General features: G+C 39.0%; 2 protein-coding genes across 12 annotated transcripts in view; both read left to right on the top strand.

Moving 5' to 3' along the window:
- The window catches only part of ZNF197 (zinc finger protein 197), a 39,979-nt gene extending 33,518 nt beyond the window's left edge, over positions 1-6,461 (top strand). For both annotated transcript variants that reach the window (XM_036996241.2, XM_036996239.2), the window contains exon 6: positions 2,690-6,461. In XM_036996241.2, coding sequence (XP_036852136.1) covers positions 2,690-5,001 — 2,312 coding nt within the window. In that variant the 3' untranslated portion in view covers positions 5,002-6,461. The remainder of the gene's footprint in view (positions 1-2,689) is intronic.
- Positions 6,462-9,032: 2,571 nt separating this feature from the next.
- Positions 9,033-13,994, top strand: part of ZNF35 (zinc finger protein 35) — a 30,900-nt gene continuing 25,938 nt past the window's right edge. For 6 of the 10 annotated variants that reach the window (XM_073232428.1, XM_073232427.1, XM_073232426.1 and 3 more), the window contains exons 1-3: positions 9,040-9,157; positions 11,119-11,437; positions 12,372-12,516. In XM_073232428.1, coding sequence (XP_073088529.1) covers positions 11,246-11,437; positions 12,372-12,516 — 337 coding nt within the window. In that variant the 5' untranslated portion in view covers positions 9,040-9,157; positions 11,119-11,245. The other 4 variants (XM_036996244.2, XM_073232430.1, XM_036996245.2 and 1 more) reach the window with 4 other exon arrangements.

The raw sequence follows: 13,994 nt of genomic DNA, 5'->3' as shown, positions 1-13,994 counted from the left end.
AGTAAGAGTTACTTCCTGTATTTTCTTTAAGGAGTATTATGGTATCAGGTCTTACAGTTAGATCTTTAATCTGTTTCAAGTTTATTTTTGTGTATGGTGTAAGAAAGTGATCCAGTTTTAGTCTGTTGTATATAGCTGTCCAGTTTTCTGAACACTGTTTATTAGACTTTTACCCATTGTATGTTCTTGCCTCCTTTGTTGTCGATCAATTGACAATATAAGCATGGGTTTATTTCTAGGCACTCTGTTCTGCCCTGTTGATCTGTGTATCTGTTTTTGTGCTTGTGCCATACTGTTTTGATCATTATAGCTTTGTAGTATAGTTTGAAACCGGTATTCACAATACCTTCCGCTTTGTTTTCTTCTTCAGATTGCTCTGGGTTTTTTGTGGTTCCATACAAATTTTAGGGTTATTTGTTCTAGTTCTGTGGAAAATGCCATTGGTGTTTTGATAGGGATTGTATTGAATCTGTAGATTCAGAGGGGGTGACTTTTGAGCTTAGTTTTTAAGGGTGTAAGTACAATGCTTATAGTAAGTTGGGAAGAGGAAAAGCAATTCAGGAAGAGGAAAAGGCATGGACAATGATAGAGGAGCAAGCAAAAACAACATGTTTGGGCATCTGCAGGTAGTTCTCTAGCTAGAGTCTAAGGTCATAAAGGATACTGACAAGAAATAAAACCAGAAAGTAGGCAGACAGTGGGTGAGAGCGTGTCTTGGGCCCTGCTGGTCATTTGTGCTTTATTCTGTAGTCAATGAAGAGCCAGTTGTTTTGAGCAGTTGAGTAACATGATCAAACTTACCTATCAGAAAGATAATTGACAGTGGAGTGGAAATGCATTAAAAGAATGGAGAGGATGAAGATAGGGAAGCCTGTTTCTTGCAGGCTTAATCAAAGATTGCACAAAATAACTAGCTTCCTTTATTATTCTGACATTTTTTTTCACTAAGTCCCCTAAAGCTCAATAGGCCCATATATTGTCTGATTCCTAAACTAAAATTTGAGATAGTGTAGCCATCTAATTAGCTACTGTGTGTACATTTGATCCTTGAAGCAAGGGTTAGGGGTACTAACCCCTTCACAGTAAAAAAAAATCCATATAAACTTTGACTCCCCAAAAACTTAACTACTAATTGCTTACTGTTGACTGGAAGCCTTACTGATAAGTCAATTAACACATGTATGTTATGTGAGTTGTATGCTGTATTCTTATAATGCAGTAAGCTAGAGGAAAGGAACTGTTTTTACAAATTGTTGCACATCTCAAAAAAAATGCCAATATATTTATTGAAAAAAACCTGTGTATAAATGTCTTGTGCAGATCAAATCTGTGCTGTTCAAGGGCAACTGTACAAAACTTGCTCATTTCATTTCTTAAACATTTTCCCTCTCAACCACTTGCAACACTTCTACTTCATTAAAACTACTTCCTTAAAACACTTGTATTTCAAAGAGATCCTTCCTTTCTACCAGTTTCATTCTTAAATTGAAAAACCAGTCCTTGATCCAAACACTGTGGATAGAGAAACTGGAGTGCCAATTTTGGGTAGGGTCAGGATACATGCCAGGTGAAGTAGGGTAGGGTGTTTGGCAATCCTGACTAAATCCTGGAAACAGGGGCAGTTGATGAGACACGAGGACCTGACCTAAGAATATAGTTAAAGTTAACATTTATCAAATTTTTTCCATTCTTGTACTCTCATAAACTTAAAGAAGAAATAAAATAGGTATACTCCTTTCCTATGTTTTGCTGTTTAGGTAGAAGAACAGTGTTGTTATTCTCAAACAGGAGATAATGTTACTGTTATTACATAATTTTACTTTTTAGCTAATTTGGGGAACTAGTTCATAATTTTTTTCACATTTGGATGGTAAAAGTAAGTTTCCAATGGATTTTCAAAAAAAAAATAATTCCACATGTTACAATATCTGAGAAAGAAGAAAGGGACCTTGGCGGTTTACTAGTTCAGCCTCATTTTATAGATGCTATCATAGTTTTAAAATTTGTCTCTATACCTTTTCTTTTCAGTCTGTATTTCTTCTTTTGTGTCTAACTGAGAGTTTCTAACCCAGACCTGATGTTTTTGTGAAATGAATTTTTAAATTTCCATTTCTCAATTTTAGAATAGTGAGAGTTATATATGAATTCTCAGCATTAAGATGCTTTTAAATGGATTTTTTTCCTGTAGATGAATTGCTTTCAAGTAACTAAAAAGTATTGACGCATTTGACGCTCCAGAAATTAAAGATTGCCTTTTCAGAGTCCTTAAGAATATTTTCTCTCCATTACAGTTCCCTTGCTAGCATGAAGAAAACAAAAAGATAGTTCTTTATGAGCCAAATGATTCTTTATTCCATCCCAGTTCTTGAGCCTCAGATCTGAATCACCTGCATAGGATCCCATGTTCTCTATCTGGTTTTTCCTTGCATCTGTTTTTTTCAACATTTCTATTTTCCCATCTGCGCTCTGAAGACAAAGAGCTTTGAAGAGTCAGAGTCAGAGTGAATTGTGTCAATCTATTTACAACATTCTGTCAGTGTTTCATTCTGCTTTGTACCTTCATTTAGTAAAAAGTTTATTTTTTTGTATTTATGTAAGTGTTCCCTATTAGCTTATTTTAAAGTCATTTGAAGATTTTGCACTAACACAGGGATGTGGTAACATTTACATTTTTAATTCCTTTTACTAGAATGGGAGACCATGACTGAGAATGAGGAGGTGACATCAAAGCCAAGTATTTCTCAAAGAGCAGATTCTCAGAAAGGAACATCAAAAAGACTTCAAGGAGGTATTCCCCAAGTCCTTCATTTGGAGGAAGAATATGAATGGAAAGTTTTGGTAAATCACTGGGGAAATGAAATAGGGGAAAGAGATACGCTGAAGAAAGGTTCCCTCTGTGAAGGAGACAAGAAGAAAGGAGCTCAACCAGAAAAGCAAAGCCAAAAGTGGAAAGAATTTGGAGAAAGCTTTACTTTAGGTTCAGCTCTTTCTGAAAATTTAATAGGTTCTGAAGGAAAAAAGTTTTACAAATGTGATATATGCTGTAAACATTTCAATAAAATCTCCCATCTTATAAACCATCGGAGAATCCATACTGGTGAGAAACCTCATAAATGTAAGGAGTGTGGAAAAGGCTTTATTCAGCGCTCAAGCCTTTTAATGCATTTACGGAACCATTCTGGGGAGAAACCTTACAAGTGTAATGAATGTGGGAAAGCCTTCTCTCAAAGTGCTTATCTTCTAAACCATCAAAGAATCCATACCGGGGAGAAACCTTATAAGTGTAAGGAGTGTGGAAAGGGCTTCTATAGGCACTCAGGCCTTATTATACATTTAAGGCGCCATTCTGGGGAGAGACCTTATAAATGTAATGAGTGTGGGAAAGTTTTCTCTCAGAATGCTTATCTCATTGACCATCAGCGGCTCCACAAAGGGGAAGAACCTTATAAATGTAACAAGTGTCAGAAAGCTTTCATTCTGAAGAAGAGCCTCATTTTACACCAGAGAATTCACTCTGGGGAAAAACCCTATAAATGTGATGAATGTGGAAAAACCTTTGCTCAGACCACTTACCTTGTTGACCATCAGCGACTCCACAGTGCAGAGAACCCATACAAATGTAAAGAATGTGGAAAAGTGTTCATTAGAAGCAAAAGCCTCCTTTTACACCAGAGAGTACATACAGAAAAGAAGACCTTTGGCTGTAAAAAATGTGGGAAGATTTTCAATTCCAAGTCAAACCTCATTGACCATAAGAGGATGCATAGCAGAGAGAAGCCTTATAAATGTACTGAATGTGGGAAAGCCTTCACTCAGAGTGCTTACCTTTTTGACCATCAGAGACTCCACAATGGAGAGAAGCCCTATGAATGTAATGAATGTGGGAAAGTTTTCATTTTGAAGAAGAGCCTCATTTTACACCAGAGGTTCCACACTGGAGAGAATCTCTATGAATGTAAAGACTGTGGCAAGGTCTTTGGTTCTAACAGAAACCTCATTGACCATGAGAGACTCCACAATGGGGAGAAGCCTTATGAATGTCGAGAGTGCGGGAAAACCTTCATTATGAGCAAAAGTTTCATGGTCCATCAAAAACTCCATACACAGGAGAAAGCCTACAAATGTGAGGATTGTGGAAAGGCTTTCAGTTACAATTCAAGCCTGCTTGTACATCGGAGAATCCACACTGGGGAAAAGCCCTTTGAATGTGGAGAGTGTGGAAGAGCTTTCAGTTCTAACAGAAACCTCATTGAACATAAGAGAATCCACAGTGGTGAGAAACCCTATGAGTGTAATGAGTGTGGTAAATGCTTCATTCTGAAGAAAAGCCTCATTGGACATCAGAGGATTCACACAAGGGAAAAATCTTATAAATGCAATGACTGTGGGAAAGTCTTCAGTTACCGCTCAAACCTTATAGCCCATCAGAGAATCCACACTGGTGAGAAGCCCTATGCATGTAATGAGTGTGGGAAGGGCTTTACTTACAACAGAAACCTTATTGAACATCAAAGAATTCACAATGGGGAAAAAACCTATGAATGTCATATATGTAGGAAAGTTCTTACCTCTAGTAGAAATCTTATGGTGCATCAAAGAATCCACACTGGAGAGAAACCTTATAAATGTAATGAGTGTGGAAAAGACTTCAGTCAGAATAAAAACCTTGTTGTACATCAGAGGATGCACACTGGGGAGAAACCATATGAATGTGAGAAATGTAGAAAATCTTTTACTTCTAAGAGGAATTTAGTTGGCCATCAGAGAATCCACACTGGGGAGAAACCATATGGGTGTAATGATTGTAGTAAAGTTTTTAGGCAAAGGAAAAACCTTACTGTACATCAGAAAATTCATACAGATGAAAAATTCTGTAACTGTGATGAGTCTGAAAAAGAATTCTGTCAGACTTCAAACCTTCATCTTCAACAAAAAACCCATACTGTGGAGGAATGCCAAGTCCAAGATAGAGATTCAGAAATAGTGTCATATGTAAAATAGAATAGAATCCCTGCCTACTTAAGTAACTGTTGAAGAAATGGCAGTATATAGTTCTCATAGGGAAAAAAACCCATGGTTGACCCTTTTGTTGACAAGTGAGTTGCATGTAGAAGAAAGTTAATATAGACTTTCAAGACTACAAAAACATTATCTGCAAATTCTAGTTAAAGGATACTCTCAGGCTGTTTGTTATGACGCTAGAAAGGGACCTTCAAACAACTGAGGACTCTGAAGAAGCTGGGTTTATGTTTTATAAGATGTAATGATGTAGTTATATATGACAGTAAAAATATCTTTGTATTAAAAAGTGGACATTTTTTTCTGGAAATGTGTATATTGTAAAGATAGCATCACTGCTATAGAAAGTATATAGACAGTATGTATGTTCGAGATGAGTTGGACATGGAGTTTGGTGGGCAAGACTTTTGTTTGAGGACCTTTAAGAAGAGGTGTGGATTTGAAATTAGAAGACCTAGGTTTAGGTCTTGGCTATTTTTACTAAGCTATGTCATATGTTTAGGTCAGTCTCTGAGCTTCATTTCCTCAGTCAAATGTTGACATAATGCCCATCTCACAGGGCTGTTGTGAGGATTAAATGAAAGGGTATTTGTGAAAGGACTTTGTGAAATAATTTAGTTGTCAGTAAAGTTGGAAAAAGAGGTAAGGTCAAAATCTAGAATATGATATAATGTAATATAAGGATTCATTAAGTCAGTATAAGGATGCCAGCCTCAAAAGATACTCATTTTTATAAGAGGAAGTATGGTGGGTAGCTGACTTTGGAATTTACTATTCAAAGAAATCTTTTTAAACCTGTAGCTTTAAAAATGTTTAAGGGAATTAATAGATAATATGCCTGGTTTGTTTTAGTGGAAAAATATTTATTATGGAAAAATAATATGTCCAACTGCCAACATTGTTGCCAAGGAAAATTTATTTTTCAACTTTTGACTTTGAAACCTAGAGATGTAGAGTGTCAAAATGAAAGGATGATCCTATGTTGCCTTATTCATAGGGAAAAATCCTTAACACCACCTCCTGAGCTGATGATCCTGCCACTGTCATTTTCAGTTGTAATCAGCATTTTACCTTTGCTGACATATGGTAACTTGCTACTTAAGGAACACCATTCTGGCCCAGCACTTAAGTTACTATGTAAGTTTTTCACACAGAGCCAGTCCCTTCAAGTTCTGATTAAACCAATTCAGAATCCACCTCTGGTTGGTCAGGTCAGTTACTCCATGTGAACCAATCATTCATTCAATCTATGCCCTTATGTACATTTGTAGATTTCATTCATACTATATTCTTGAGTTGCTAATTTTATATTGTAATTCTCAAAACTCCAATTTTGCAGCTGGACTATAAATACCTTAATATCAGGATGGTGTTTTCTGTTGCTGATTGTGTTGAAGTGGTGTATTGATTATAATAAAGGTCATTAATTCAACCCCGAAGTTCCTTGAGGGTTGATTCCTCATTAGACTGAAAGGTACCTCATTAGACTGAAAGGTACCCAAGAGTGAAAACTGGAAATGGGGTCCCAGGTTTAAAGTCTAAAGACTGGGTATGAGTCAGATTCTGCCACTTTGCTTGGACAAATGCCTACATTTCTTGGAGCCTTTGTTTTCTGATCGGTTAAACAGGGAGAATATCTACCTCACAAAGTTGTGATGAGGTAATGAATATGAAGATGTTTTATGTACCTGCTGTAGAAGAATCACCCCAGATTGCACAATAATTGCAAAGGGAAAGATGTACTTTAATAGTGGAGAAAGATGCCATTTATCTTTTAACTAGTTAACAAAATGTAACATCACTAAGACTGAGAGCACACATCATGTGCTTCCTCAGGTGATATAACAAGCCAAAAGTATAACAATTTATCAAGTTTCTTAGATCTGATTGCTAGTTTACAGGACATACAGGAGGCAGAGGAACAAGATAATTGACACCGTCAGAAATTCAGAATGTGGGATATTGTATAAGAAAACTGCACTGGATTCTTCAAAAAGATATGGTGAAGAAGGGAGGGGTGACAATTGTTGAAGCTGGATGTGTACTGAGAATTCATTGTACTGTTCTCTGCTTTTGTACATATATGAAATTCCCCATAATGAAACACAGAAAGTAGATGAGTGGGGTTGTTTTTAAAATATATTAAGACCCAGAGATAGATTAACACAAATGCCTTATTGATTTTTGACAAAAGTACAAAAGCAATTCAGTAGAGGAGGGATGGTATTTTCAACAAATGCTCCTGGAGCAATTGGATATCCATAGGCTGTAAATAAATAAGGGAGTAGGACTAACTGAACTCAGACTCATATCAAAAGCATTCTCTATAAAAGAAAAAAGTGATCAACTGGACCTCAGCAGAAGTATAACTGCTCTGCAAAAGACTTTTCAGAGGATAATAAAACATTACAGACTGGGAGGAAATATTTGCAAATCATGTATCAGCACAGAATTTGCATCTGTACTATATAAAGATTTCTCAAATTACATGAAGGTTTCTTAATAAGATTCATTTTTTATAAATAGGCAAAAGGCATGGGAAGACATTTTACTGAAGTATAGATGGCAAGCAAATGGAAAGATGTTCAACATTTTTAGCCATTTGAGAAATGCAAGTTAAAGACCACTGCATACCTATCATAATAGCTTTTAAAAAATAGTGTTATCAAAGTTCAGAGAAACGATCCCATATGTTGCTAGGAACAGAAAATGGTACAGCCACTCTGGAAAATAGATTGGCAGTTTCTTGTAAGATCAAACACCATATGATCGACTTATGTGCACTCTTGAGCATTTATCCCAGAGAAATGAAAACTTAAGTTCACACAACAACCTGTACATGACAGTTCATAGCAGTTTTATTCATAATAGTCAAAATTGCTAAGTAATCCAAATATCTTCTAACAGGTGGTTAAAACTGGAATAACTATACCCTGGGATACTAAATACTGTGCAATAAGGGAATCAGCTATGGATACCTGCAATGAATCAGTGAATCTCAGAACTGTGTGAGTGAAAAAAATCCTGTCTCAAAAAGGTCATATACTATATAATTGCATTGACATCCTTTTATTTACATATTCTAAAATGATGAAACTATAGAGATGAAAAAACAGATTAGTGGTTGTCATAGGCTGGGGATGGTGGGAGGGGCAGGCAGGAGAGGGAGGGGTAGACTAGGGAAGTCTTCGTGGTGTGGAAACAATTGTGATCTTGATTGTGGTGGTAGTTACACGAATACACGTAATAAAAGGCCACGCAAGCATACACGTCTTACCAGTGTCGATTTCCTAATTTTTAAACTATGTCATTATGTAAGATGTACCCACTGAAGGAATCTGGGTGAAAGGTAAGTATCTTTGAAACTTCCTGTCAATTTATAAATTCAAAATGTAAAAAAAAAAAACCCAAACACTAAAGAGCCATAACCAAATGCAGTGTTATTTGGAAAAACAAAACTATATATATATATAGTTATTTAGGACAGTTGGGGAAATCTGAATAATGCTGGATATTATATATTAGGGGATCGTTGAATTTCTTGCCTGTAATGATGTTAATTTGGAGAATATTCTTATTAAAGGATGCATATAGAAATATTTAGAATAGAGTGTTTTGATGTTTACAACTTCCAAAAAATTGTTTTTCAGTAGGTGGTATACAGAGAGAAGGCAAACGTACCCAGTGTTAATTATTGAGTCCAGATGAAGGATACAGGTATATTGTACATTCTTTAAACTTTACTGTTTGATATTTTCAAATAAAACGTTTGGGCCAAAATTATCAGGGCTTTCTGCAGATTAGTGCTTTATAGCTTCAGACTCCCGGGTGCGCTCCTCGCTTAACTGCCCCGCCTGGAGAAATCTTCCCCGAGGCTCTGTGTCACAGTCCATCTGCAACCTCAGCCTAGACGCCCTTGCTCCCCATTCCTGGTCTAGAGCGGTATCGGACACCCATCGAGAAGAAAGCACCTCCGAGATGCCTAGAGAGGACATCCTGACGAGTTGGGAGCCGGAAGCCCATCTCGAGGCACTTCCTGTCCAGTCATTGTTCTCCCACCGCCGGTAGGTGTAAACTGGATCGCTGGCCTTCTATTCCAGAGCCTGCGAGCTCTGTCCGGATCTCTTCTCTGCGCACGGTGAGCAAGGTTGACGGGGATAGGCACGAACGTCGGGGGCGCGAGAGGAGTCATCCCAGGGGCGGCCCGCTGCATCTCTCTCTTGGGGACTCAGCCCTGTCTGTCTAGGGGCAGCTCCGCACCCCAGCACCTCGGAAAGCTGGCTGCCGCCATACGGGGGCCTGACCCCGGGGGAAGTTGGACACGGACCGCCCCAGGGTCCAGGCTCACCCCCGGGAACAGGGCGGCGTGGGGTTGAGGCGGCAGGTTGCCACCTTTGGAAATAGGGACAGGACATTGAAAAGGAAGCCCTTCTTAGGACTGTACTCTCTGGGTCTGGAGGCCGATTTGAGTTTGATCAGCAGTCCGATGACAACACCGTAGGTCGTCGTGCTCAGTACACAGACGAAATGAGTGTTAAGGGCCTTCCCGCCCAGTAGATTCAGCTAGCCATGGAAAGGATAATCACCCAGAATTAAGATTTGTTGCAGAAATGAAACTACTGCGTTCTCAAATTCATTGTATACAGTAAGTTGACAGAGGAAAAAGCATATAATCACTTCAGTAGCCTCAAAAAGGGACTTAATAAAATTAGCACTTTTTTTCTAATAAAACGTCTGAAGGGGAATAGGAATTTTTCAATCTCTTAAAGGTCAGCTAAAGTAGATATTTTAACTCACAAATTTAAAAAAATAACAAAAACCTGCTGGTTTGGCTATGATAAAGGGTATTGTTAAGTTAGTGATGGTGTCATTTGGTGTGGTCCTTTTAGAAAGCAATGTTAGAATACATGTCAAATATAAAATCCTTGAACCAGTAATTCCTCTATCCTAAAGGAGTCATTCAGCAGAAGAAATAACCAGTTGAACAGAAAAATTTTTAACAATAATTATTAAGGAAAACTGGAAATAAAATTTTTACTAAAACAATGGTTCATAAATAGGGGGTGGCTAGGTAAATTGTAGCCGTGATTTAGGATACTGTGCCAGAATGAGGTACCTGTGTATGTACTTACATTGAAAGATCTATTGAAGACTTGTGAAATATGGAAGTTCAAAAAACAAACACTACAAGTTGCTGAACAATGTACAAGTGTAAGCTGATGTATTTTTGGGGAAAGTAATATGTGTGAAGATGTATATATAGAGAGAGAAATGCCAAGAAAAGATTGATAACTGATAATTATTCTGTGTGTGTGTGTGTGTGTGTAGACATTTAATTCTACATATTTCTGTATTATTTGGTCCTTTTTCAGTGAGAATGACAGTCAATACCATACATTATTATGTAGACTAAATATGATAAGCATAAAGAATGGCAACAAGAAAAAATATTTTTTTATCTTAAGAGTAATACTTGACCTCACTAGACATTTGGAAGAAGTGGGAAATGTAAAAATCAGACAAAAAGAACCTCAAAACTACCTGTAATCTTATGACCCTGAAATGACTGTCCCTAACATGTTGGTGTCTAGACTTCTAGTCTTTTTCTTGAGATTTCTTTTGTTCATGCTATTGTGTATCTTTGGCAATAAAAAATAAATCTGTATTGTAATAGTGTTTCTTTGAAAAACACATGGTGATAATTGTGAAAATATGTATTCCTGTAAACACAAAAATTTTATTGTCATAATTGTCAGTGTAGGAGGTTTTCCCTTATAAGAAATATCTTTAATTCTATATACAGGGGTTATGTCTTTGGAGGTAGACCAGGGTGATTTTTCTTAGTCATTTTCTGTATTTTTCAAGTTTTTACAATAAAAATAGATTGTGTAATCGCTGGGGGGGGGGGGGGACATCCATGGCTATTATATAAAGCTGTTTGTAAGGTGACAAATTATGTGTCCACGGTTCAACTCTTTCCATCCTATGAGTACTGTACTGCAGTGGCCACTGCCCAGGCACTGAGGAAACTGGTCAGTGGGCTTAGTGGCATCCAGGCAAACCTCTGCTGAGCGTTGACAATGTTTTCTGATTTCTCAGTAGACGATACTCATCCTGGCCCAGGGGAGAAACTCAAGAAGAAGCTGTTGAAACTTAAAGATTAGATGGGGCCTGACTTCTGCTCGGCAGCCCCCAGCTATTGGAGTTCCCCTGCTGAGCAGAGAAGATGACTGCAGAATTGAGAGAGGCTATTGCCCTGGCCCCTTGGGGCCCAGTGACAGTGAAAAAGGAAGAGGAAGAGGAGGAGAACTTCCTAGGTCAGGCGTCCAGCCAGCAAGTGCCCTCTGAGAACATCAAGGTCTGGGCTCCTGGGGAGGGTCCTCAGACAGGCCTTGATGTATCAGAACAGGAGGAAAAGGTAAAAAAGGGCTGGGAGGAAGGAGGGGTGAGAGAACTGAAGACCTCAAGTGGTTTCAGAGGAGACTGCACACCTGCAATCTTGTGTCCTGGCTAGGGCTCTGGCCTTTAGTCCTTTAGAACATAATAGGAACATTTTCTTCTGATTGATGTGACATATAGTACTTTTATACTTTGCTACACAGAATGACCTGGAAGCTTTCTGTAAAATAGTGATGCCTATACCATACCCCATTCCAGTTAAATCAGAATCTCTGGGGTGGGCAGTGGGTGAGACCCAGACATCAGTATTTTTTAAAAACTCTTCAGGTGATAACAGTCAAGATTTGATAACTCTAACCTGTGCTTCTCAAATTTTAATATACATAGGAGTCACCAGGGGGTATTCTGAAAATGCTGATTCTGATTCAGGAGGTCTGGAGTGTGGTCTGACATTGTCACAAGCTCCCAGGTGGTGATGCTGCTGATCTGTGGACCGCGCTTTGAGTAGTGAAACTATATACTGTGGCCCTCAGTGTTTTCAAACACATCCCTTACCATCACTAGCTAGATAAGGACTGAGGTTTCTCAAAGCATCCCTGTGCTAATATGATCAGAACCTTGCTTCTTTGATCTTTAGACCTCAGAAAAGTCTATTCTGGAGAATGTCCTTTTGTGCTCACTTGTCATGCACTCCAGGCAAGTTAGGTTTGGGTGCTGGAGTGGACAATGAGGTAAAATCAAAGTGATAGGGAAAAAGGTAGCAGGTTTGCTTTTCTGCCTAACTCACCTTGGGGATTAGGGAAGACTGGTTTCCTTTTCCTTGTTTTTTTTTTTTCCTTAATGTTTTGTGGCCTCCAGGAATAGCTACTTATGTTCTCATCCTCAAAGCTGTATTCACACCACCTCCAACTGACAATCCCCTCCTAAACTCACCTGTATCTGTTTGTCTTCAGGGTCCAAACATGTTTTGGGACATGGCTATGGTTCTGAAAGCAACGAAGGAGGTGCCTGCTGCTTCAAGCCTTGGCATCTACTCATTACCAGGGACTCTGGCCAAGAGTGAGATAATGGAGACTTATGGGAACATGGCTTCTCTAGGTAAGGTTCAACCTCTGTGATTCAGAATCTGACCACTGGGGTTCCTCAAAATCTGTTAAGAGACTGATGGTATGATCTCCTGGTTTGAGCAACAGAGAGCGCTGAGGCGTTGAACGAGTCCAGGGGGGTTGGATAGAGGAATGCTGGACAATGCCTGTGCATTTGTCACAAGAAGTGGCTTATTTTACATACAGTCTCAGGACAAACACAGGTGAACTGAGTTCACCTTTTAATCACATTTGTTCAGCAAGTTTCATATTTATTTGCACATGGAGACATATCACAGGTTGGTAAGCCTGCAAGAGAAGCTAGCTAAGTTAGGAAGGCTCAGCTTTTGTGGTAATTTTGAGGATCTTACATGGAGATGTTCATTTTTCATACATCTTTGTGCAAATTATAGAGGATTTTGAGCAGTTGTGCCAACCATAATGATGTCCAAAGCTTACCACCTGGTTTTCTCTGAGGTGAGACTCAGGATATGTTTGACTGGCAGTGGCAGAAGCTTGCATATGAAAGAGCGACACATGTAACTTGTCAGCAGTGTGGTGACCATGGGTCCTGTGATGTGGAAGCAATTCCTGGATGACTGCCAAGGCCCCTTTGGCACTCACATGCTCTGAGGCTGCGTAGTACAGGGCTGTGCCAGAATATTTTTAACCCATTTTCCTCCCTAGCCTATTCCTCAGGCACTTGTGGACCAGGTCACTGTGTTAAACCAGTTTTGTGGGGCAGGTTAGGATTGCCAACTTTCATTCCCTTATCTCCTTTAATTATCTCCCAAACTCTTGGCAACTTCTGTTGACCTATTCCACTCTCTGTGATGTATTTCCCTGTGTATCATTTCTGTTCCCTTGCTTAACAGTTATTCATAGTCTTAAACTTCCCACAGCTGCTCCCATACCCTCGAATGGCCACCATTTTCCTTCCTGCCTCTTACTTCAAGACCCTGTAGTAAGCCAGCCAAGATTTGCCTTTTCTTGTGCTGCCAGTCATTCCCATAATAGCAGGTGATGGCAGGACACTGAGCTCTAAGAATTAAGAGAAAGATCTGAGTGTAGTTGCTGCCATGCCTCTGACAACTCTGTGACCTTGAGCAAGTTCTTTCTCTGGACCTCCATTTCCTGTTCTCTAAACTGGTGTGCATTCATTCAATAAATGTAGTATTTGTTGGGGACCTGCTTCCTGTGTGCTGAGCAGTGTGATAGATGCTGGGGATACAGCAGTGAATTAAGACACAGCCTTGCCCTGTTTAAGTTCCCACACAAGAATTTTCATCTTGATGATAAAATTACATAATATACATGAAAGTACTTGTCTTGCCAGTGGGTTTCAGCCCCAGACAAATTCACTGTGGATTCAATGAGAATGAGGAATGACGGTGGAACATTCTGGGGGTAAAAAAGATTTATTACCCAACTTTATTCCCCTGGTGGCAGCAAGCCAGTCACTGCCTCTGGGCCTCTCTACCACTGTAGTTG

Source organism: Manis javanica, chromosome 3, assembly GCF_040802235.1.
Source record: "Manis javanica isolate MJ-LG chromosome 3, MJ_LKY, whole genome shotgun sequence".
In the NCBI taxonomy this organism is placed as follows: domain Eukaryota; kingdom Metazoa; phylum Chordata; class Mammalia; order Pholidota; family Manidae; genus Manis; species Manis javanica.
Note: the sequence above shows the minus strand (reverse complement) of the source record. Positions and strands in the feature narration are given on the sequence as shown.